Source organism: Pongo pygmaeus, chromosome 2, assembly GCF_028885625.2.
Source record: "Pongo pygmaeus isolate AG05252 chromosome 2, NHGRI_mPonPyg2-v2.0_pri, whole genome shotgun sequence".
Taxonomy (NCBI): Eukaryota; Metazoa; Chordata; class Mammalia; order Primates; family Hominidae; genus Pongo; species Pongo pygmaeus.
Genome location: NC_085930.1, coordinates 151,632,179 through 151,658,076, shown reverse-complemented (window position 1 = coordinate 151,658,076; position 25,898 = coordinate 151,632,179). Strand labels below are relative to the sequence as shown.

The window sequence follows — 25,898 nt, the reverse complement described above, 5'->3', positions numbered from 1 at the left end:
TCCCTCCATCCCCCATTAGGACAGTTCTCTGCCATCAACTATGAGGCTGAAGTAGAATTTCAAAACCACATCAGCCCTAATGACGACAACATTCCAATTTGGAAACTTACGACTGGCTATTTCCATGCCTGTCTCATACATAAATTTTCTCCTCCTTCCTTTTGTATCCCTTCCTTTACAGTATTTGTACCCATGCTAGTCTCTCCTGAGGCAGGCATTCTGTGCAGCCAAGTCAAAAGAGCCCAGCATGTGTGTAAAAACACAGACATTTTTTAAATGACCAAAAAATTGCAAGTAAAACAGATTTTCCTCGCCCCTTCTCCATTCCTAATCCCTTTCTTTATAAGAGACTTTCATTTTCTACTTTATGAATTGTTTAAAATGCTTTATAAATCTATTGCTGACAATTACTCTGAAAGTAATTGTTCAATTGCTTGATATTTGAATTTTTTTTCTTTTTGTGAGACAGGGTCTCACTCCATCGCTCAGGCTGGAGTGTAGTGACGCAGTCGTGGCTCACTGCAGCCTCTGGAGCAATCATGACTTGCTGCAGCCTTGACCTCCAGGCTCCAGTGATTCTCCCACCTCAGCCTCCTGTACAGCTGGGACTACAGATGTGTGCCACCACACCTGGCTTTTACATTTTTTTCTGGAGATGGGGTCATCTACAACTATGTTGCCCAGGCTTGCTGTGTTCCCACTTCAGCCTCCCAAAGTGTTGGGATTACAGGCGTGGGTCACCACACCCAGCCCGAAAATTGTTTTGATAATTTGAGGAAACAAAGTATTGTGTGGTGTTGTGTTTACATCTATCAGACCTGGGTCAGCTTGTGTCCCTCTAAGTGGTTATTATAAAAGAGTTTGAAGACAATAGATATAAGGTATGTACACTGCTGAGGCGCCTGTTAGAAATGTTAAGTGAAGATTTCCATTGCACTCTGGAGCTGGGAATATGGAATGGAATTGTAGCCCACAGAGTTGTTCCATTCCCATTCTCCTTCCCTCCCCACATACACCCCATTAAACAAGGTTGGTATAATCAGGAAGCCTCCAAAATGCAAGAGTGGCCATTCCATTCTCCAGCAGCCAAACCTATGTGTTAATTACAAGTAAGTGAGCGTAGGCGTTGTTGCCGTAAAGGAGAAATCAGAGAATGTGAGAGGCAAGCCAAGGGACAGACAAACGAATTATCCAGGACTGATGGTTCTCCAAGAGATGAACAAGTGTGGTTGACTTGTGACTCTTAGTTCTACATGGTTTGCTTGCCAGAGGGTGCTTTACCCTCACCCCAGCCCTGACCCCTGGTGGGGCTAAGGTCAGGGATGGGGTGCAAGTGTCTGTCTAGCACATTACCTAAAAATAAAAACATCATAAGCTTAATGGTGTTTAGTGCAGCATTAAAATGTTCCTAGTTTCAAAATGGCTGCCTGCACCAAATAAAAAAAATCACAAAATGGTTGCATTTAAACATTGTGGATCCATTTCCCTGCAGCTGAGAACAGGTGCGAGTCTGACTTAACTTTGTTACGCTCCAATTCACTTCTCTGCTCTTCCACGCCCTGAGCTTCTAGTATCAGCTTTGGACACAATTGGTGTTTACTACTGCTTGTTAAATAAAAAGCTGGGTTGCTTATGGTGGGTGCCTGTGATCCCCAGCTACTGGGAAGGCTGAGGCAGGAGAATTGCTTCGGCATGGGAGGCGGAGGTTGCAGTGAGCCACTGCATTCCAGCCTGAGTGACAAAGTGAGATTCCATCTAAAACAAAACAAAACAAAACAAAACAAAACCTGGAGACTGTCTCCTGAATGCTCACTACAGATTTACTCACTAATTCCTACCCAGTACTACCTCCAGACAGGAAGTTAAGCGTGTATGAGAATGGGGCGTCTAGAGTTGAGATTGGTGCGGAGAGGGAAGGAGGTTGGAGGAGCAAGGCAGGGACCAAGAATGAAACAACATTAATGCATTTAGACCATGGAATTCTCAGAACACAAGGTACAAAGGACTCATGCCACGCCAGTGGGTGCCCATGAGAGTAAATATGTTCCTAGAAAAAAATGTTCCTTGTTAACTGGGTAGAAATGACAAGTGCACTGAGGAGACTCATCAGCAACCCAAAGTCTAGTGGTTTTCACATGAAAGGGGCATATGATGTAAGGTTACTGAAACATACTCTTTAAAAATCTATATATATAGGATATGATACCCTTCAATTGGTTTAGTGATTGGCACCTAGATAATCAAGTTCATAAATATTTTCAACAGATATTGAATCTCAATGAAAAGGAAAATCATTATATTAAAAAACTAAAGGGAACGAGCAGCAAGTGAGTTTAACTAAGAGCCAAACAGAGCACAGTGACTGAGATGCCTTCTCCTTGATGTTAAGTAGGCAATGATATCATAGCAGAATGTTTTCCTTTGTGTATTAATCAATTACTATAATCAATATCATTGTGCTAAGTGCAAAGATCATCTAGGAAATCACAGAATCTTCTATTTGCCTCTTTGCAGTGATCTAGGGTATGGCAACCCCCTGGGGATTCACAGCTGTTATTTGTTTGGAGGAAGATGTTCTTTTAATAAATGTGCCTAATCAATGTCCAGCCGTCACATTCCACATATACGGTACACATGCCTAATTTGGCATCATTATTTCTGGGGACTTTCTAACCAGATATTATTGGTTCAACTCAATAACACTTATGGCTGAGCTTTGGGCCAAGATGCAATAGGGTGTTTTTCTTATCAGTTATGTTCATTTAATTATTTACAAAGTTTTCTAACAACAATGAAAACATCTTAAGATAGAAGGAAAGGCTGTGTAAGACAGTAAGTCTCTTTACTTGAGATGGTCAAGGCTGGCTACACACAACAGCTTCTCAGGAGGCAGCATCCTATGAAGAAAAGAGTAAGGGGTTTGGAATGAATAAAGTTTGACTACAGTTCTGCCACCCAAGCTGCTTAATTTCTTGAAGCCTCTGTGTTTTTTGCCTGAAAGTGGGATTAGTGCATTCACCTTTCAAAGAATGTTCTAAGACTTAAGTATATATAAAACGCCTATCACAATACCTGAATACGGTACATTATCAATAAACCAAAACAATTATCACGAATGGGAAGAGAGTTGGACTAGATGACTTTAACAATTAAGTGGCAGTCCTACTCTAAGATTCTAGGACTCTAAGTTCTAACCTTTTAAAAGCTTACAGTACTGAAAAGACTTCCCAGCCACAATGTGTTAAGTGCTTACTATGTGCAAATATCTTGTTTCAAGGAGAACTGTTGATAAATAATGGGGAGAAGGAACTCAGTAATCTAACTCACACACTTGTATACGTGTTTCTCAAGTTAAATGGAAGCTATCCAAAAGGCTCTATCAAAAGCAAGCAACAGCCTGTGATAAAACAAGTCTCCTCCCCAAAAGGTAACTCTGAATTACGTTCAATATAGTAAGTTAATACAAGACCTTTGTAGGAAAACAATATAGGCTCCAATCAGGAAACAGGAAGGGCAGACCTGGGAAAAACAGCTCCAGAGCAGAGACCACCATCCTAGGTCAAGGAAGCTGTGGAAGGGGCTGAACGCCTGGGCACTTGGGCAGGTCTGGTCAGAGGTTGGGGACTGTTGGCTTACAGATGGTGACCCCAAACACCCTTTCCAGCCATCTGAATGGCAGGAAGGGGCATCCATCTTGGATCTGGGAGAGGGGATGGAAGCAGGCTGGACAAAGAGCAATGGACTATCGAGAGTAGATCAGCAGTTTGGGTCGCACATTCTTATCAGGTGAAGTGTTTTGGTTCACCCTCGTGTCCCAACATATTATTTATACATTATCTTTATAGACTACATATTAGTGCATCATAAAACCCTCACAGAGCGTGCGCATGGAAAAGGATGACATCTATTTAAGCAGAAGTAATATTTTATTCTTCCCCTTCATTAGTCTCATGAAACCACTCTAGAGGCCCCAGGAAGAAAATAGTTAAATTTGCTGAGGGAGGGGAGTGTCGCATTGTCACTCCCTCCATAAAGCCTTAGAAGACCAAAAAAACCAAGCCCCCCGCCCCACAAAACAAAAAGCATCCTCAAGTTTCCTTTAGCTTTTCTTCAAAACAGATGACTGTCAGCTGGGCACGGTGGCTCACGCCTGTAATCCCAGCACTTTGGGAGGCCAAGGTGGGCGGATCACTTGAGGTCAGGAGTTCGAGACCATCCTGGCCAACATGGTAAAACCCCATCTCTACTAAAAATAAAAAAATTAGCCGGGCATGGTGGCATGCAGCTGTAATCACACCTACTAGCAAGGCTGAGGTAGGAGAATTGCTTGAACCCAGGGGGCAGAGGTTGCAGTGAGCCAAGATCATACCACTGCACTCCAGCCTGGGTGACAGGGCAAGACTCCACCTCAAAAAACAAAAAACAAAAAAAACAGAGAGACATGCCTGTCACCCAGTCAGTAGCAGGCAGGAACAGTGCCAGATAACTTAGTCTCCCACTGCTCTCTCCCAGCCCTCTACCTGGCTTTCTGATTGCACTTGTCACTAGAGGTTGCTACAGTTACACCTGATGCCATAAGATTTTCCACAATCAGGAAGCTCAGATTCTATGACTTGGTAGTGACTATATCTGACCTGTCAGATCATGGCTGTTTTCCATTTGGGGAAAAGGGAAGCACTTTGTTTAAACTATATATATATATTTTTTTTTTTTTTTTTGAGACAGAGTCTTGCTCTGTTGCCCAGGCTGAAGTGCAGTGGCACAATCACAGCTCACTGCAGCCCCTGCCTCCAACGTTCAAGTGATTCTCCTGCCTTAGCCTCCCAAATAGCTGGGACTACAGGTATGCATCACCATGCCCGGCTAATTTTTGTATTTTTAGTGGAGACAGGGTTTCGCCATGTTGGCCAGGCTGATCCCATACTGCTGACCTCAAGTGATCCACCTGCCTTGGCCTCCCAAAGTGCTGGGATTACAGGCGTGAGCCATCGTGCCCAGCCTAAACTATATATTCTGAGGAGAGGGACTGAACCCTACAGAGTTCTCTTAATACAGAGTCTTGGGTACAATTAAGCGCTAGGTCCATAATGCTGTGCTTTTGTTTCTTCCTTCCTTCCTTCCCTTCCTTTTTTCTTTCCTTTCTCTCTCTCCTTCCTTCCTTCTCTCTCTCCTTCCTTCCTTTTCTTTCTCTCCTTTCCTTTCTTCTTTTCTTTTTATTTCTTTCTTTAGTTGGTTGTTTTTTGGCTAAAAATTAGACTAGAAAAAATATTTCCTCTAAAAATAGGTATATTATTAGCCAATAACACAGCATATTTTTCTGCTGGTTTTACAGATAGCTAATTGCCCTTACTAAACAACATCAAGTTTGCAGTGGCATTTTTACATATACTTAATGTTATTCCTGTAGAAAGAAACAAAAACGTGTACTTGGTCTATAAGAACATTACCAAAGCAAACCAGACTGAAAAGAGCATTCATCCCTTTTGCTACAGTTCCAACACATGACACATGACTGCATTTTGCAGCCAGGACCCCTCAACACCTGGATGTACAGAGCCTCCACTGAACTACCAACACCACATTTGTGGTCTTGATTTAATTTCAATTGATAGAACTAGCTGGCATTTGCCTCTAAATGCCAGCAGTGGCTTTCCAGTGTAACTTGGTGATTCTTGTCTGTCAAAAACTTTGCAGTCAGTCCTGGTTACCTTAGATATGCCTTATCTCCCAATGCACCTTCAGGGAATGGCACCCTGCTCATTGCTTCTGTTTAGCCAAGTCCAGAGGATGTGAGCATGGTTCCCACTGACGAGACAGTTTGCTGGAGTTAAAACAAACTACAAAACTCAGCCTGTGCAGGATTTGGGGGCCACATTTTTATATCTCAATTTAAAAAGTAAGAGAAATTAATTCTATAGATTGGTAGCAATTAAGGAAAAGCCATATTGCTGTTTTACTTTATAAGTTAGGTCAGTTTTGCTGTTTCCTTAGTTCCTTTTTACAGAGCTTTGTCAAGGTATAGCAAGGACAGCTGTCTGGGCTCTGCACCAGTGAACTTTCATGAACACCACTCACTCCATGGCCTCAACTGGTTTTGTGCCTCAAGCAGGGTAGGGGATGTATGAGAAAGGACAAAGGCAGATATCCCAAAGACTTTTTGAAAGACTTAACATGATACATTTTTTTTTTTTACTTTACAAAATACTGATTTTTTAAAAGAACATATTTTATTAGAGTCAATCTCACCATTCTTTGTCATAAAGATAAATGTTTTATCTAACTCAAGTTTTTGCATACCCATTTACAGTCAATTCCATTGTTTTTCTTGAAGTGAACTATTATATTTTTCTAGATTATGTAAGCGAGCTGATTATGCAACTAAGAGTGTGGTAAATATAAGAATTATTATAGGATCAACATTTTTTACACGTGACAGCTCTGGTTGTTTGTGGAGTAACAAGGGAATATGAAAAAAAAAAATGTTCGGCCTGCCCTGGATTCAAGTTTATCATTCCTACACTTGATTTAAACGCCTAAATTTAATCCATTTTACAAATAGCCATGGGTCCTCAGTCCAGATATAAAAGGAAATTAGATTTCAATTTAAAACAAGCTACAAACAGTGGAAAACCAGAAAACACTAAAATAAGACACTAGCTAAATAACTACAACAAAATCTCACTTCTTAAAAATCCACACCTAAAAAAAAAAAAAACAAAAAAACACTAGACAGGAATGTGTGGCAGTGCAGAAAGGCAGAAGACTGAAGTGCACCTTTGATCTAATTGTGTAAGAGTTTGCTAAATCAGTTACTACTGGAAAATATACTTCAGAGAGAAGGCTGAAACTTCTAGAGACTGTTTCTAGCATCCTTAAGTAACTGCAGACACTTATAATACTGAATGATATCCTAGTTATAAATAATTCTTATCCATAACTTAAATCCATCTTGAGGCTCTGCTAAGTAAATCTTCCTTAACCTACTTAGAGGATGTGCAGTAGTGATGAAAGTAGCCTTTCTTTTCTTTCTTTTTTTTTTTGAGACGGAGTCTTGCTCTGTCGCCAGGCTGGAGTACAGTGGCGCGATCTCGGCTCACTGCAATCTCCGCCTCCTGGGTTCAAGCGATTCTCCTGCCTCAGCCTCCCGAGTAGCTGGGACTACAGGCGTGCGCCACTACTCCCAGATAATTTTTTGTATTTTTAGTAGAGACGGAGTTTCACCGTGTGGGCCAGGATGGTCTCAATCTCTTGACCTCGTGATCTGTGTGCTGGGAGTACAGGCGTGAGCCACCGCGCCCGGCCTTAAGCCCCTTTCTTTAAGTCTCAAGGGCATATTTTCACACTGCAGTGCATCACAACCGTTTTCATTCTTCCGGTGTTCCTTTCTTCTAGTCTCTGGCCACCCAACTTAGCCTGCCAGGTATTTCTGATTAATTACACATAAGACTTATCCAAGCCACCCCCTCCGTTTCTACCAACTGGACTTCATTCTCTTCAGTTCCTGCTAGAATGCACCTCCTACCTGAAGTCTCCCCTCATCAATGCCCTCCATGATCAGCCTTTGACTTTGGAATCCCTTAATATATTCCTCAGATCGTTAGAGGTTTTCTGAGTCATCATCTCAGATTTTTCATTAAATTGTGGAGTCTGAGCAGCCAGTCCTGAGCTGTCGGACTCAGTTCCAAATAGAAGTCCTAGTTAAAGACACAAGAACAAGAAGATGGGTTAGCTGCGGCTCGAAGGGCTGGTGAGCGCGACCACAGGGCAGCTTGCGGACGGTTCTTTCGGACAGGACAAGGGCGAGGGAAACGGGAGAATGGTGAAGCACCTAGGTGCGTCCACTAGACGAAAGAAGACCAACTAAGGCTTCGTGTAGTGCGTAGACAGGCCGACACACACACACACGCAAAGACAAGAGAGGGAGCGAGAGGCGCATCCCCAGGTAGCTGACAATGACACGGCCCCGATCCGGACGCGGGCTTAAAGCCCCCCGACTTCCGGAGTACCCCCCTCCCCGGCCACCTCCGGAGATTACCGCTGGCGCATCTCTCCGCCCTGCCCGGCTCCGGCGCCCTCCCCTCCCCACGCAGCCGCAGCTCCCCGCCCCCCGCGAACGCGGCTCCCCAGTGTCCTCCAGAACGCCCGCGTGGCTGTCGGGTTTCGAACCCCAGGGCCGACTCTGGTCCTCGGCGCGCGCGCCGCCGCGTTGCCGACCAGCCTGCGGCCCCCGCATCAATCATTAACGGGGCAGCCCGGGCTGCGGCGGCCCGAGGAGGGGGATGGTACGGAACTCGAGACAGGGGACAACTCTATCCCCCGAAGCGGCCGCGAAACCCTAGCCTGGGAGGCCCCCGCCCTTCCTCGGTGCGCCCGTCCCTCCCTCCGCGCCTCGGCTCGCACATCCCCGCCTCCCGCTCCGGGGGCGGCGGCGGAGGCACCCGCACCGCGCGATGCCCAGTCACCACCGCCGCCGCGCTGCCGCTGCAGTCAGCCGCGCCGCCGCCGCCGCCGCTGCCGCAGCGCGGGCGGCCGCGCGCCGGTAGCAGGGGCTTGGCGAGGAAGCCGCTGAGCCTCGCGCGCTCCGCGCTCCTGGCGGTCGCAGCGCTGCCTATTAATTGATTCTCTTATTGATTTATTTAATTTTTAGGAGCGGCTGCTCGGAGGTACGGGTCTTCTCCTAAACCTGCAGCGACGCCCCCGGCGTGGGCACAAAGGCTCCGACGGCGGCCGGCGGGGGCTGCCCAGCGCCCGGGAGCCGGCGCCAGAGGTCGCCTGCGCGCGCCCTAGCCGAGCCCCGGGCACCATGCCGCGGCGCCTGCAGCCCCGGGGCGCAGGCACAAAAGGCCCTCCGGCCCTGGCCCCGGGAGCTTCGGGGGCCGTCCGGAACTCCCACTCTGCCGCCTCCCGGGACCCCCCAGCGTCTGCCAAGCCGCTGCTGCGCTGGGACGAGGTGCCCGATGACTTCGTGGAGTGCTTCATCCTGTCGGGCTACCGGCGTCTGCCGTGCACGGCCCAGGAGTGCCTAGCCTCGGTGCTGAAGCCTACCAACGAGACGCTCAACTTCTGGACGCATTTCATCCCGCTGCTGCTGTTCCTGAGCAAGTTCTGCCGTCTGTTCTTCCTGAGCGGCGGCGACGTGCCCTTCCACCACCCGTGGCTGCTACCGCTGTGGTGCTACGCGTCGGGAGTGCTGCTGACCTTCGCCATGAGCTGCACGGCGCACGTGTTTAGCTGCCTGTCGCTGCGCCTGCGCGCCGCCTTCTTCTACCTGGACTACGCGTCCATCAGCTACTACGGCTTCGGCAGCACGGTGGCTTACTACTACTACCTGTTGCCAGGCCTCAGCTTGCTGGATGCCAGAGTCATGACTCCGTATTTGCAGCAGCGCCTGGGCTGGCACGTGGACTGCACGTGCCTTATCGCCGCCTACCGCGCCCTGGTGCTGCCCGTGGCCTTCGTGCTGGCGGTGGCTTGCACTGTGGCCTGCTGCAAGAGCCGTACCGACTGGTGTACCTACCCGTTCGCGCTGCGCACCTTCGTCTTCGTCATGCCGCTCAGCATGGCCTGCCCCATTATGCTCGAGAGCTGGCTCTTCGACCTGCGTGGGGAGAACCCCACACTCTTTGTGCACTTCTACCGCCGCTACTTCTGGCTGGTGGTGGCCGCCTTCTTCAACGTGAGCAAGATCCCCGAGCGCATCCAGCCGGGTCTTTTCGACATCATCGGCCACAGCCACCAGCTCTTCCACATCTTCACCTTCCTCAGCATCTACGACCAGGTGTACTACGTAGAAGAGGGCCTGCGCCAGTTCCTCCAGGCGCCGCCTGCCGCACCCACTTTCTCGGGTACTGTGGGCTACATGCTGCTGCTGGTGGTCTGCCTGGGGCTGGTCATCAGGAAGTTTCTAAACAGCGCCGAATTCTGCAGTAAAAAGTGAGCCTCCGCCTTGGAGGAGACTACTGGTTCGCCCATCTGTTTGGAGTTTCTGTTGTTGCTATTGTTGGTTTGTTTTCAGATTTCGTTGTGTTTTCTTATTTGCTCAAGGAAGGTGCTGCAAAACCATAGGGAAAAAGTTCACTGCTACAAAGGGATCCCAACCCACCGGAGGCTTTGAAGTAGGGAGGTTGGCAGGGGTGGTCAAGCGGGAGGGAGATAGTCACTTGTTCTTGCCCCTGGAAAAAATTCAGGTGATGTCTTTGACATCCAGGGATTTCTCAAAGGCAGTGAGTAAAATCCCAAATAAAGCCCCAAAGAGTTTGCTTTTCCAATCATCTGTGCCATTGGTAATAAGGAGTAGCCCCTATGAGGTCAGGTACACAGTAAAGAGGGTAAATAGAATCCTTGGGAACTTCTGTTTCAGTCTGAGGAATGCTTGGATTTGTCAAAAGAATGGAGCTTTGTAGGAAACAGGCACAAAGACGCAAACCCAGGGCTTAACCTGCTAGAAAATGCATGGAATGTGAACACAAGTTAATTATTTCAAAATGTTTTTCAGATGTTATTTAAATAGTAATATATACATTGATTTTTCATAATTTATCAAAGCCTGTGATACGCACTGAATTTTCTTTGTCACATAGTTTTGAATTTCACAGCCTTCTGCATTGCATACACTTGAACTGGACATCAGGGGAAGCTGTTCTGAGTGTTCTCAACTACTTTCTTAAACAGTGTTTTCTGAAGGCCTGTGTCATGATACAACTGTGAATTCTACCTTAGGGACTCTGGTTAAACTATTGGTGAGGAGCTCGAGTGGTTTGTATAGACCCCAGATTTTTGTTTACTTTAATGTATTCCACAAAACCCATCCTGGTTTTTGTTAGTTTGTTTTGATTTTAATCTTTTTCTTTCCTTCTCTACTTATTTAAATTGCCACTGGAATAAATGTGCCTTTTGAAGCAAAGTCCAAATGACTGGTCCTCAAACACAGTTTCTTACACGGGGAGAGTAGTAAGAATAAGCTTTTCTTACCTGACTGCAAATCAAGGTTTCATGGTCCATCCAGGAGGGCAGAAGATGGTGTTGGTTTCAAATTTTTGGTGGGATTGGGAATAGCTTACAGGAGCATGTAGAGCATTTGGGTTCCCAACAAGGACAAAGAGCCAACCCTCTAATGTAGATGTGTTCCTAATGCAGCCATGGAAGAAGTTCTAGACTGATGCCATCCATCCTTGCTTAAAATTAAAAATATAATATCCAAGAATAAACGAGGCAGTTTTATTATGAAAGGCAGGAGCACATTATTGAGTTGTCACTGAAAATTTTGAGTTAGATAAGATTACACTTGCCTAGATAAACGCTGAAGTTTGATTTGGTTCCAGACTATGGAAATGATTGGCAGTCACCCTAAATCCTTGAAACATTCGTGAACATGTCCCTGAGATCCTTTCTAACAAACAGATTAGCCAATGTTATTTAGACATTTCTTACAAATGCTAACCTGTAATTGAGATGGCCACTCTAGATTAACACAAACCACTGAGATGACTTGTTTAAATACTTATCACACTTCCCGGTAGGTCATTTTGTTAGAAGCCAAATAAGTCATTGAATGGGAGTTTTTTTGTTTTGTTTTGTTTGGAGACATGTGTGCCTTTACTGGCTCAGCATGGAGGAGTGGGTGGCCCTCATACCCAGCCAGCTGTACTTCACTGGCATGTAGGTGATGGAGAGCTTGCCCAGGTAGTGGTGGATCATCTTGGGCTTGATCTCCACCGCCTGGTTGAAGGTCTTGGGCAGGATGATCATGTCCCACAGGTGCATCTTGATTTTATGATATAACAGATCACACACATGAGGTAGATGAACACTTACCTCAGCACTGGTAGGCTGGCGCTTCTAAAACAATTGCTGGTTTTGTTTATGCTTTTAATCACTTCTGTGTAAACAGAGAAGCTCAGCACAATTCCCTGGAGGAACCGGTATCCTTGTATGTGTTACTTTGCACATAGAAGTTAAATTTATGTATGTCTATATTTTATTTAGAATCTCTTATTGAGATTGTAAATACACTTTGCACAGTTGTTGACGAGTGTCAGTGTCTCATCATTTGTGAAGTGCAAGGAGATTCCTGTTAGGTTACAGAGGCTAATTTGTGCTTACCACAGATGTTATTCCTCAGCTGTAACTTAATTCAGTACATGCATTCAAGGACAACTGTGGAAATCAGGATATTTCCACATGCAAATTTATTTGCATGTCGTTGTTTCTTCTAGAGCCCCAAAGAACATTGGTTTAGAAGCTAGAGAAACAGGGTGAAGCGTATTATGTAGTTTCTTTGTAAAATGGGACCTCAATTTCAGAAGGAACTTTCAGGAGGAAGACTTCTAGCAAGGAGTAATGAGTTTGAGTACAATGACTAAAACACCAAATTTGTCATTTTAATTTTTTGTTGTTCTTCCAGGTCCACAGACAGAATTCTCTTCTTGTCCTGTGTCTTTGACCTTAAGGAGAGGCCACTTAAGGATAAAATTATACCCATATCATTTTTCAGGTGATTATGCTGCATGAGTACAGTGAGATGACACACTTTTTGCCACGCAGGTTTCAGCACCCAGTATGTCCCAGAGAGAATGAGGATTCACTTTCCTCTTCCCTTTGCCTTTTCCTTCGTCCACTGTTCTTTCCCATTCTGTCTTAGATTTTGTAGACCACATATAATAATGACAAGAGGACATTCTAGTTGAAAACTTGTTTGGCTTCACTTCATGTTTGCAAATAGGTACCATATACACTAGTTAAAGCCAGGGATGATTTGTTAAACTATACAGTTCATTTGCTAAATTTATTAAATTTCTTGATGTTTTAGAAGCAAATATTTACTTTGAATCTCCCCATTTGCATGGAACTATCCAGATTTATTACATATTTCAAGGTAATGTGGCAATCAGAACAATATATATTTTAAAATATTTTTCACACTTTCCATTTTGCCACATTAAAATTCAGTTTTACTTTATTGTGTTCAGCTGTTTGAAATGTAGGACAAATTATAAATAAGAATTCAGTCCATTATCTATGTGCAACCTATTTTGGCAGTAGAATTTTGAAGCATATTATGTAATATGTTTCATTTTTACTTGTTAGTCATGATCTGGATGACATCTCAAGGAGCAGCGCCATAGAGTCATGCCTGGAAAGTGAAGGTGTTTGACTTCGGTGCCTGTCACCCCGTGGGTTGGTCTCTGGGGCTGACTCAGACTGACTTAGTTGGCTAATGGGGTTCCTTTCTTCCCTGCCGTTCTTGCAGCTCAGGTGAAGAGGATGACCTTCCCAGAGAGAGGAAATGAGTTCCTCAGTCATGTCATGACTGGCTTGTAAAAATAAATGTGAACTTTTCCACTAGCCATACACTTTCTATAAATAGCCCAGGGAGAAAGTATGGGGCTACATAGCTGGACAGAGTGGCCTTCATATGTTTCCATTCATAAATCCAGCTTGTAAGTGCTTGCAGTCAAAAAACAATTTAGCCTAATTTATAGTGATACTTCATAGGAATCATTTCTAAGAATGCAAAATTTTGGGACAGAGGTGATTTATATCATTTTTTCCTGATTTGGTGCCAACTCCGAGGACTAACAGCAATAATAAACGGGAATTTTTATCTTTAAATCTCTTCATAACTTTAATTACTTAATTTGCACAAAGCTATAATAGGAGACAGGTATGGTGGGAGTTATCTCCATTTCAAGGCTTTAAGGTTGGTGCAAGGTGACAGGATTAAGTTTTCAAACTGGCATTAGAATGCGGAGACCATTGTCTGCTCAACTGTGTTTACTAGTTTGCATGGCTATGATGCCTGGCCAAGCACACAGACACTAATTGGAAAAAGAGATATAGATACAGTCCCTTATTGACTAACTTTAAAATTGAGCAAAGTAAGATATGGCTGTCTTTGAAATTAGATCAAAATATCTCAAACAAAATATTATCAGCCACTTAAAATCATTGTTACCATCTTGTTCTTCAACAGTTGAAGTTTACCACTGCTGACTTCACTCTGTCAGCATTCTTTGAGCTGTTCATTCATGCACTCATATCATACCTTTCGTGATCTTTGAGCACCTGCTGTGTGTAAGACATTGGGCAAGGACCCGTCCGTATTATTACAGCCATTACCCTTTTGTCTTCTGGTGGAAGAGAGAAGCCCCAGAAAGTCTCTCTGGCCAGGAACCAAAGTCTGACCTTGGCTGTAGGTAGAACGCTGTAAGTCCCTGAGTTCGGGTCTCTGTTTCTGCTAGCATAGGTGCAATCCATAGAATCTTATTTCTGTTCACATGCTGACTTCCTCAGCAATCAATTTCTTTCTTTTTTCTTTTTCTGTGTGCTCCTCGGCCTATTGTTAAAAATAACTTGAAAATGTAATGTACAATCCAGGTGAGGGGATAGTCGGCATATGTACAGAATTGAAAAACTTATCACTAATATTATGAAAACACTAATAACGATAACTATTGGAAGATTGATAGTATTCATACTATTATGAAAAGTGGATCATCCAAAGTGCCTAAATTGAGATGTCTTTAAGTGTCTGAATTTTATAGTGTAATAAAACAAACAAACCAACCAATCACATACATAAGAAGGTAAATGGTTAGATCTCCAAAATTAACTGAGATTAACTAGTGCTCTCTAGCCTTTTAGGATCTTTGTGTTGTAACTTATGAAAGATGTCTTAGAAAACATTAATCTGGAGGAAATCATTAAAAAGTGTCAGATGTAAAAAAGATAGGAAGAACACATGGGAAGGGGAGAACAAAGAGGCTTAGAGTCAAACAGTCAGAATGGGGCAGCAAGTTCAACTGTGCAGTTAGCCTGAGTTTTAAATTTTGTCCTTAGAAAAGCATGTGAACTCCCAGGGTGTTAGTGTTCGAGTAGACAGGCAAGGAATTCTGTTTGTCAGCTTAACCACATCTTGTAGCATTTGACCTGAGCACGAGTATCCAGGTATATTTTGAGTGGTACATTTATCTCCTGGCTTAAAGCCCTTAATTTGTTTCCATAAAATTAGGACAGAGGCAAAAAGGCATTACGGGATAGCACCAGCCAATTGTACATCACCTTTTGAATCATTTTCCTGAAGGATTGCCAATATTCTCTGACATATATCACCTGACACAAAGCGAACAAGCCTAGACAAACTGAAAAAGGAAGCATTCAGTGGTTGAAGCTGAGCACTACTGTATTCTTTTGTGAGAGGCCCCATGTTTTCTTATTGAAGATTTGGCTTCTTCAATATTGTGAATAATTATTTCTTAATTGTGAAAATGGATGTCAGTTCTTCTTAGTCACTCTTCCAAAAGCTAATACAGATTTCTGTTGTTGTCATTTAAAAAAGGATAACTGTATTGCACTTCTGGTTTGCAGATTTCTAACCAGTTTGTAGGCATTTTTGTTCTAGAATGGCTTCTTAAGAATCTATGAGCAAGTTGCAGAATTAGAGTGTTTATTTATAGGCCAGGGGCCAAGAATGCTCATTTAGCTGTTAATTGTGGCAGGATGTGACTTTTGAAAGCTCTGAACATATACCTATATGCAACAGTATGCACACTTATTTACTATTTAGCTCAATGGAAAAACAGCCTGTTCTTTGAGCTTTTGAGAATGTTTCCCAACGTATTGTGCTTCTAAATGTAATGCACTTGCTTTAATGCTTTTGTTCTCAATCAGTCTCTGGAAAGCTATTCCAAACATGGCATTTCTCAAGGAAAATGTCTTGAATGTGCAAAATTATTCTCCAATGTGTAAAAGTGACAGGCCACCTTTCCCTCCTGCCTTATACCTCCACCCAAAATACGCAATAAGCACTCAAGGCAGAATGGGGGGTCTTCAGGTGGTCATTTGGCCATGCTGTAAAGATGGCCCTGCTTCTCCCAGCACCATGATATTGAAGAAGGACACTGTGTAAATAAACTCTTGTTTCTAGATAAAGCATGGAGACACAATTTCATTTCTTCTTAGTTCCATCTCTAGTTGGAAAGCATAATCTGTTTTTAATATGCTGGATGCAAAAAATAAAATTCATGGGAAAATTTTTTTAAAAAGTATTTTAATTTTATATTTGTAAAGTTTCTAATAGATATTTGTTTGTAAAAAACAGGCCTTAGCACATAGGTGAGAACCAGAGCTTTTTGGAAAGACTCATCTTTATCCGGGGAGTTTAATCACCTTGAGCTCTTACCCAAATGATAAAGACCTAGTAGGTCTTTAAAAATGTAAATAATGTATAGTTTAAAGAAGGATACAAATCATTTTTTAAAAAAGAAGAAAACACATGAGATAGGTTTTAGGTGTGTCTCATGGCTAAATTTAAAAGTCTTTTTAAAAATTCTGGTTAGAAACTTTATTAAATTCCCTCTTCCAGCAAAACCTAGCACAGAAGGTCTACTTTTCAAACAGGCTGGTTTTCTTTTTGGAGGCTATGAACAAAATTATTCTAGCCAATCAGCTGAGTACCAAGGCAATAAAGAGGTGAGGCACCTTTCACTTTGATGAGTTTATAAGCATGGGGAATAACATAGCCAATAAAATGTACAGCCTTGGAACTCTGTCCCTTGTTTCTTCAGAGTAGAAAGAAGAATAATCCCCATGCCATCACTATATGGACCAGGAAAAGGCTTTCTGTGTTTCAGGGCTGGGGGAGGATTCTGTGGCTGGTTGTTTTTTTTTTTGGTTTTTTTTTTTAAATTTGTATAGACCATGTGGTCGCTCTGAACTCTCTTCATTTCAGCCGTCTCCCAGGCCCTTTTCACTACCCTTGAAACTTCACTTTCCACATACCCAGCTTGAAGAGAAAAGATTTCTAAAAGGATTCCATGTGTATTTAGGCCTTCTCCAACCATCTGCCTTATGAGGTTCACCCATTTCCAAACTAAGGTTTTAAATACGGTGACTGTTCTTGGATTTGCAAGAAGGTACAACAAGCAGGTCCCCTTTTGCAGTAAAGGGCATTATACTTGAAGGGCCATACTCATTTTTTCCTCAGGTCAGAGGCAGAGGGAAGAGTTAACAGTGATCAAATAGAGACCTTCATGTGTCTGTTTTTTGTTTTTGTTTTTAAGTTCATTTAAGGGTGATGATAGAGAAAGAAGGGAGTAAAAATGATGCGCGCATAAAGAAATTTTTCCCATTGCTTGCCAGATTCATTCTTTTTAGGCTACCCTTACTCCGGTCCTTACCTACATCCTAAAGAACTGTATTTAGCTAGCAAGAGAGGCATTCTCAGGATATGTGAGCTTCCAGGCATGGACTAACATGTGGTTTCAGATCAATAATGTATTCTAACAGAAAAGCATTACTTAATCTTAATTCTCCATTATGTGATAAAATAGTCTATAGAAATAGGTATCACTTTGGCCAGTTCTATGCATGTAGCTGAAAAAAAAAAGTGACACATTTCTGTTGTATGATTTGCTATGATTTTGGTTTCCTGAGACATTTGTTCCCTACAGTCTTGAATATGAAATTCTGTGTAAATAATGTAACTATGCATTTTTGCTGAAAAACAAATGTATGAAATAAGAATAAATTATTTGTAAGCACAGTGTTTAGGATCATACACATCTGTGCATGTCCAACAGTTATCTTTCAGCAACAGGGTATTCCTAAATTAACAGCAAAATATTCATAACACCAATAAACAAGATAAGAAAAAACATTACCCTTTTCATAAAATTCAGCAGACAGAAGGCAAGAGTACAAGTTTATCCTGAAGAAGCACCCTTAGTATATTACATTTTTATAATATTAGATAAATTAAAAAGAAAATTCATGTGTTAGTTTGAAGCCATATCTTCTAAGAAAATACTTATATAACCCAGGTTATGAAATGTTTTCTTCTACCTTTCTGTTTTTCAAAAGCATATAGGGTCCATGGGCTTCTGTGCAACACATCTTGTCCCAGAACCTTGGTGATGTGTGTGAACTTACAGTATCTCTGTCCTAAATAATCCCAGCAAGGGAGATCCAACTTCAACTCTTAAACTTTGTGGTGATGGCTAAGTCTTTAAGTCATGTTGATTATTGTTTCAGAGGTTTTTGGTTATCAGGAACAGAAAACTCTCATGAAGGAAGAAAAGGTTTATAGGAGGAACACTGGGGAGTGCACATAGCTGACCACCCAGGCCTCAGGAAGGAAGGGAGCAGGGCAGTGCTGGAGATTCTGGTAAGAAACTCCTGCCTCTCCAGGGCTCTGCCACCAGATGAGCCATGGTCAGCTTTCTCCTGGCCTTGTTGTGTCTGTCCCCAATTCAAATTCCTGGAAAAGAGTATCAGATTGGCCTACCTGAGGTCACATGGACTCCTCTAGAGACAAGGTATGGGTGCCTGTGATTTGAGCCCTTTCTAGAACCACATGGAGGGTAGAGGTTAGTTCCCACAGGAAGGGATGATGGACAGACAAAAACAACAGCTGTCTACTTCATCCAACCCATTGGCTGTCTGGTCCACAGGCATTCCACTATAATCCCCACTCCTGAGGAGTGTGTGGACAAAGATCATGGGAGACCGGCGGTTTGAGCCATGTGCACTGTGTAAAGTGCTTTCCAAGCCAAGTGTCTTACCAGTGTGGGGTCCCTGTTAAAGCTCCGGAGCATGTGGAGAAGGAGGGAAGAGAACCATGCTAACAGCCTAAAACAATAGCAACCACAGCCCAGCCCCTAGCTGGCTAGCACAGACTCTCCTTTTTTATATATGCTTTCTTTAATGTAATACGACTTTTATTTGTACCATTGAAGCGCTGTTGTCCCTTTTCCCAAAGACAACCCAAAGCTGCCTTCACTTAGAACAGCAGCAAACTTCCAGCACTCAGGTTCTCCATGTGAATGAAGGGAATTCCCTTCATTCAGGTCAGGGTGTGGCTAAACAAGACATTCAGCCACCCCCAACTCACTGTAGAAAGGTGGAGAATTGGCTAGCTGAGAGGCAAACTCCCACCCCGAATAGCATACCATTTCTAATGGCGTACTGTGCCACCAGTATACGGCAGCCATCACCTCCTGTGGCCTAGGATGGACAAGGCCTCCACAAGCTGGTAGTGGAATGAGTTCTTCAGGTTCTGTGTGCTGGGAGGATCTCTGTCTACCTTGCTCCAGAGCCACTCCTAAGAGGGCCACTCCATTTGGGCTGTCTAGTATCTCTTGAGCCTGTGCCAAATATCTGCTTGTTTGCTTTTAGATTCACGTTCCCATACTTCCCTTCATCTGCTCTGTATTGGAGCTGATTCTCAGCTCTCTTGCCCTCTGGCTTTTTGTTAGGTCCTGCCAAGGGGACAAATCGTGGAAGATTGGATTGGAACAAAAAGCAGCAGAAGGCAGGTAATTTTTCCTGTCCCTCCCCACTCTTCTTGTTTTTTCCTGGAGTCCTCAGCCCTGGCTGCTACTAGCAGTCACAGTGTAATCCTGAGGGAAGACAAGATAAGAAGAAAGCCAAAACATAGAGTGGGGCCAAAGTAACTCACAAAGGAAGCCTTGATCAAACTGTGCTTGAGGCCCACACACCTTTGGACTTTTCCATGTGAGCCAATACATTTCCTTCATTTTACAATTGAGTTTAAGTTATATTTATGCCTTGTAATCAGAAGTATCTTAACAGATCCATAAAATTTGCTAACTTCTCAGCCATATATAACAGGATTTGCACAGCTCCCATCCCACCATGACTGAGCCAGTCCCACATTTTAGAATCTACCTATTAGATATTTGTGATACTTCATTTTTTAAGTACAGATATGCTGTATTAGGACTCAAAGCTACCCAGTGACCCCAATGTGATGCCTGAACTGCTCTCTCCCATTCTTTATTGCAGATATTTCAAATATCTGACCCTACCACTCCCACCCTCTCCTCAACTCTGATCTTACCACTTTCCACCTTTTCAAGAACCACACTCTATCCATTACACATTGTTCTCCTGTATGTTCATCAACTACTTCTACTCAATAGGATTCCTCCTACAAGAATTTAAAAATGTACTACTAGTCTCTCCCACCTTCTAAAATGAGAAAGTCACCCTCTCCCCACTATGTCACACTCTAACAACACCCCCCCTCTTCTTTTTCACAGCCAGGCTTTTTTGAAAGAGTGGTGCACATCGCCTTTGTTTTTGTACCTCCCACTCACTCCTTTACCCACTGCATTCTGGCTTCATTAAGCTCACTAGAATGATTCTTCTAAGATTTCCATCGGCCTCCTTGTTGATGGATAGACATTTCTCAGAACCCGTTTCCCATCCTGTTCTCTTTGAAACACTCTTCCTTTGGCCTCTGTGACTTTTGTACTACTCTTTTACAATCTCCTCTGCTGACTTTCATGCCTGACATCAATTTTCTCAAAGAGTGAACACAGAGCATGTATACCGGTATAGTTGAAGGACTTTGGTCAGTGGCTTCCTGGTTCTGCCACTTTCTGTCAGCTTTCCTGCTCAATTTAGAGACATTCTAATTCTTGTTCAGAAAACCTTGAGTCTACTCCTGTAATTCTTCTAGTGAGTTTGTAAGCCAACCAATGCGTACTAATAAATCCCCTTTAGCACCAACTAGCTTGAGTAGATTCTGTTGTCTGCAATTGACCCCAAACTGATATATCAGGTAAGCAGAAAAGGATGGTGATCAGGAATACTCTTTATTCCCCAAATCAATCATTGGCAAGTAGTCTACTGGGCCTTGAATTTTTTATCTTTAATTTTCCTTGGCAAAACAAAGCAGGTTCTGAATCAGACAGCTACTTCAGAGAGTTTGATTCTATTTCAAAGCAAAAAAAGAAACACTAGGAAAATAATTACCTAGGAATTTTTTTCCATAATGTTTACTTAAAATGGGTAAAGGGAGACACAATATGGATACTTAGAATATATGTCAAGTGAAAAAGTCTCAAATAAATCCAGGCTGGGTTCAGTAGTTCATGCCTGTAATCCCAGCACTTTGGGAGGCCAAGCAGGCGGGTCACTTGAGGCTAGGAGTTTGACACCAGCCTGCACAACATAGCAAGACCCCATCTTTATAAAAAATTAAAAAATAAAAATAACTAAAATAAAATAAATCCTATGAACAGTAAGTGGTATTCTCACGTATCAATGTCATCTATATAATGTTCATATATAAATTCAACCCCTAATAACCAAAAGTTCACTACAGAATATTCAGAATTCTAACACTGGGTGAGAATCCTGTAAGTCTTTGATCTAAAAAATTAACTGTGGTCCTCCATTCCAGTGGGGAATGGCCAGAGTGAGTCAGGATCTCAGCGCTGCTTGGTTTCCTCTTTCCCTGGACAAAGGTATTTATCCCTGTAATGCATCCCTCTGCTTCTGCTAGCAGTGCCCTGAATTTCCTTTGAGGAATAATCCCTCCTACTGAAGCTTGGTGGGACTGCAATCCAAGGTAGCCCTGCAAGCCCAGAGTTTCTCTCAATTCTTTATTCTCCATGACTTGCCTGCACAGGTCTTCATATAATTCTCTGAGCTACCCCATAGCCTTTCAATACATTATTTCTTTATTTTTTGTTCCTTTTTCCCACCTTAAGTTCATCGGAAGGTTCCCATTTCCTGTAATGAAAGAATATTGACTGAGGACTTAGAGTTTCCAGTATGGGATGTAAGGAGATTGGAAGTTGTCACTCCATCTTAACAAGTAAAAAGCTGAACTGAAAAATCAACAACTCTTCTTGGGTCCGTCAGAGACATGAAGTCAGAGAGCAAACTGCTGCCCCCAAAAATTGGAGAGACAAACAGGTAGACACAGAGAATCACAATTTAACAGAGCAGGAACCCACAAGAAGAAATTTCTGCAAGAACCAGTACCAAGTTCTTTTGTTCCCTATACATCATGACTAGTTTCCAACAAAAAATTACAAGGCTTACCAAAAGGCAAAAAACACAGTTTGAAGAAACAGAGCAAGCATGAGAACAGGCTCAGATATGACAGGGATGTTGGAATTATCAGGTTGGGAATTTAAAATAATTATGCTAAAAGTTCTAATGGAAAAATAAACAATATGCAAGAAGCAACAGATAATGTACAAAGAGATGAAAGTTCTGAGAAAGAATCAAGCATAAATGCTAGAAATCAAGAACATTGTGACAGACATGAAGAATGCTTTGATGGGCTCATTACTAGGCTAGACCCTGCTGAGTAAAGAGTCAGTGAGCTTGAGGCTATGTCACTAGAAACTTCTAAAACTGAAAAACAAAGAAAAAAAGACTAGAAAAAAAATCAGAAGAGAATATTCAAGAACCATGGGGGCAATTACAAAAGGTGTAACCTACACTTAATGGGAATATAAAAAGAAGAAAGGGAGAGGGGAACAGAAGGATATTAACAAACACCCACTCAAACTCTGCAGTTTGAAAGGAAATGATATTCCACATAGAGACAAGACTTTTGAATTACTTATAATTTCTTTCTGTCTTCCGTTTCTCAGAAGTCCACTATCAGTTTCTGACCTCCAAAAACTTTTTTCTTAAGAGCTGAAAAAATTCCTAAAAGAAATGGAAGATTTAAGGAAACTGATTAACTTTGCAATTTATAAATAAATTTTAAGCCATAGGATTAATAAGAGGTTTCACATCCTGCCTGCTCCCATAATGTCCATTCTCTCTATCTTGATCCTTTGCAGTTGTAAAAATATATGTGGAAAACTGAAAGGTAGGCAGAAGTGGACATTTATTAGTACAAAATGTAATTCTCTAAGAGTTACTTTACTTCTTCAGGATGACCTGAGTGAAGCTAATGGCCTAGTTTTTACTCCAGCTCTTATTAATGCAGTGGTTGACTGCATCAGTTCATCCCTACCTCACTATCTATCTGTTTTGAGGGTAGGATCTATAAATATCAGTTTAGAGTTCTCTCAGATTCTTACTTTAGTTACACAGAAATGTCATAAAGTACAAAAGGAAATAGGTTTAAGGAAATAAATAATTCTACAGACACGTGTAATAAGCCAACTATAAGAAGATCATGTCCCAGTTCTCACCTGTTGTTATCTTTATTTTGGTTTGATTTTTTGTTTTGATTTGATTTTTTTACTTTTGATTTTGGTGTTTTCTTTTTGCCAAGCTCCTAGAGAAAGCATCAAATATAAAAGCTAGCAGATGTGAAATCCTGCCAGAAGCCCCTCACTTTGATTTCTGGTGTTACCTACGTCTTGCCAAATGTAAAGCTTGTTAATATACGGGTGCCAATTTGTCACATAAACACGTAAGGGGATCCAGGGCCAGTGGTATAAATCGTGGTGCCTCGCCATGAAACCCGGCTACAATGAGCTTAAAGAGAACAGCTTAAAAGGAAAAGCTGGCCGGGCGCGGTGGCTCACGCCTGTAATCCCAGCACTTTGGGAGGCCGAGGCAGGCGGACCACCTGATGTCAGGAGTTCAAGACCTGCCTGACCAACATGGAGAAACCCCGTCTCTACTAAAAATACAAAAAAATTAGCCGGGCATGGTGGCGTATGCCTGTAATCTCAGCTACTCAGGAGGCTGAGGCAGGAGAATCACTTGAACCTGGGAGGTGGAGGTTGCAGTGAGCTGAGATGGCGCCATTGCACTCCAGCCTGGGCAACAAGAGCGAAACTCGGTCTCAAAAAAAAAAAGGAAAAGCTCGGGGGTGGGGGTGTTCTTGGCATCAGGTGGTGACTCTACCACCTTCTCTCCATTCAACAGTTTGACAAAGTCATTTTAGTTCCCAGGCCATCATTTGCGCTATTGTGGCAGGGGAGCTGTCCTAGAAGGATGAGTCACAGCCACACTGAGTCAGACTCAAGTATGGCGAAGATGAGGTTCTCCCCTTGTTCTTGGGCATGAAAAAATGGGTCTTGTCATACGAATACCAGAGTACCTTTTTAAAAAAATAAACCTTTTTCTCCTGGTCCTCGCTGTCCAGTCCCGTAACTGGTTTTGACAGACATCTGCCAAGCTTCAGTGTCACTTGGCTGCCACTAAAAGCACTGGTGATTATTCACAATCTCCCGTAAGAAATCTCTAACAGGAAACAAGTGCCATCCTGAAAAATGGGACGGTGTATCTGGAACAGCTGCCCAGGTGTTCGGAGCATCTTAGGGTCCAGCCTGGTCCTTGTGTCTTGGTGCACTGTCCCCACTGTCCTTGCGGTGGACACGGAGTTGGATGACTGCCCAGGCAGGCAACCTTGTGGAGGGGCAGTCTGAAGTTCCTTAACAGCAGGGAAGAAAAAGCGGGACCTCCAAGGTGGGGATGGGGGATTCTGACATTCCAGTGGTCATACACACACACACACACACAACTCAGAAACACCCTGGTCACCGTGAGACGATCTCCAAGCTGTAAGGGTTCCCAGAAAGGACCCTTGGAGAACCATGAGAGAGCTGAGGGGAACTGGGCACGGGCTGTCAGGAGTGGGGACAGGCAGGAAAATGGCTCGGGCTGGACTCCCGCAGGCCGATGCAGGCTCACATATGCAGCCCGCGGGATGTCGTGCTTTCCAGGCGCAGGAGGCGTGGCAGGGGTCGGGGCGTCTGTCGGGCGAGGCAGCATCCCCTGGGGCAGTACCTGAGCTCCTCGGTCGCGGGCAGGAGGCGCAGGCGGCGGGGTCGGCCTGGGAGTCGGCTTGAGTCTCAGGGAGAGCGCCGGGAGGCCGGCATGGCAGGGCGCTGCGGCCTCGGAGGGGGCAGCCAGGCAGGCGTCGAGAGGACACGAACTCGAGGCCTCCAGCGGCGCAGAGGAGAGGGAATAGGCGCCGGGCTGGGCACGCCAAGGTGCTCTAAGTTCCCGCCTGCCCCTTCCTCCTCCTGCGGCTTCTTGTGTCTTGCATGGGCAGATCTGGACTGGGTTCGACTTCTTGCGCCGTTATTTCATCCTCGTATCACCTTAGGCAACCTACTCTGCCTCTCATCCTCCATTTCCTCATCTGTAAAATAGAGCGGGAAGTATTTCTTACTTCATAGTGGTATTGTCAGAGGCGTTTGAACCAGAGCAACTCCATCTTGAATAGAGGAGGCTGGGCGAAATAAGGCTGACACCTACCGGGCTGCATTCCCGGGAGGTTAGCCATTCTAAGTCACAGGATGAGACGGGAGGTCAGCACAGGATACAGGTCATAAAGACTTTGCTGATAAAACTGGTTGACAAACAAGCCAGTTAAAACCCACCAAAACCAAGGTGGCAATGGGAGTGACCTCTGGTCGTCCTCACTGCTGCACTCCCACCAGTGCCATGACAGTTTACAAATGCCATGGCAAAGTCAGGAAGTTACCCTATATGGTCTAAAAAAGGGAGGCAGAATAACGGTCCCCCCACCGTTTAGCATAAAATCAATAAATAACCATAAAAATGGGCAACCAGCAGCCCTAAGGGCTGCTCTGCCGATGGAGTAGCCATTCTTTTATTCCTCTACTTTCTTAATAAACTTGCTTTCACTTTACTGTATGGACTTACCCTGAATTCTTTCTTGTATGAGATTCAAGAACCCTCTCTTGGGGTCTGGATCTGGACCCCTTTCCAGTAACAGTATGAGGATACAATGAATGGATGTAAAGCAATTTTGCCCCACACCTGGCACATCATAACTGTTCAGTACATTGTAGCTAGTGTTTTATTAGCTCAAACTCTTTAATTTTTGTAGAAACGGGGATCTCACTTTGTTACCCAGGCTGGTCTTGAACTCCTGGTCTCAGAGAATTCTCCCACCTCAGCCTCCCAAAGTGCTAGGATTACAGACAAGAACCACTGTGCCCGGCCTAGGTGAAACTCATAACACACCCAACCCATGAGGATCCGAGGGACCTGTGTGCAAGAACTGGATTAAGATTTTCTCTCTAGACCAGTGATGTCCAATAGAAATACAATGTAAACCATGTATGTATTTCTTTAATTTTCTAAAGCCACATTAAAAGTGTAAAAACAATTGGATGAATTGAATTAGTGGAATTATA

At 43.5% G+C, this 25,898-nt stretch overlaps 1 protein-coding gene across 1 annotated transcript; it reads left to right on the top strand.

The window, feature by feature from the left end:
• The first annotated feature begins 8,125 nt into the window (after positions 1-8,125).
• PAQR9 (progestin and adipoQ receptor family member 9) lies at positions 8,126-22,942 on the top strand. The gene is made up of 4 exons (XM_054483338.1): positions 8,126-8,282; positions 8,648-9,933; positions 19,254-19,313; positions 21,519-22,942. Exons 1-4 carry the CDS (start codon positions 8,280-8,282, stop codon positions 21,544-21,546), a joined length of 1,377 nt encoding a protein of 458 aa, XP_054339313.1. The 5' UTR covers positions 8,126-8,279; the 3' UTR covers positions 21,547-22,942.
• The last annotated feature ends 2,956 nt before the right edge of the window (positions 22,943-25,898 follow it).

Coding starts and splice junctions, on each gene's coding strand:
- PAQR9 (XM_054483338.1), top strand. Junction 9,934..19,253: donor GCCGAATTCTGCAGTAAAAA/GTGAGCCTCCGC, acceptor GCTTTTTGTTAG/GTCCTGCCAAGGGGACAAAT. Junction 19,314..21,518: donor CAAAAAGCAGCAGAAGGCAG/GTAATTTTTCCT, acceptor TCCCACCTTAAG/TTCATCGGAAGGTTCCCATT.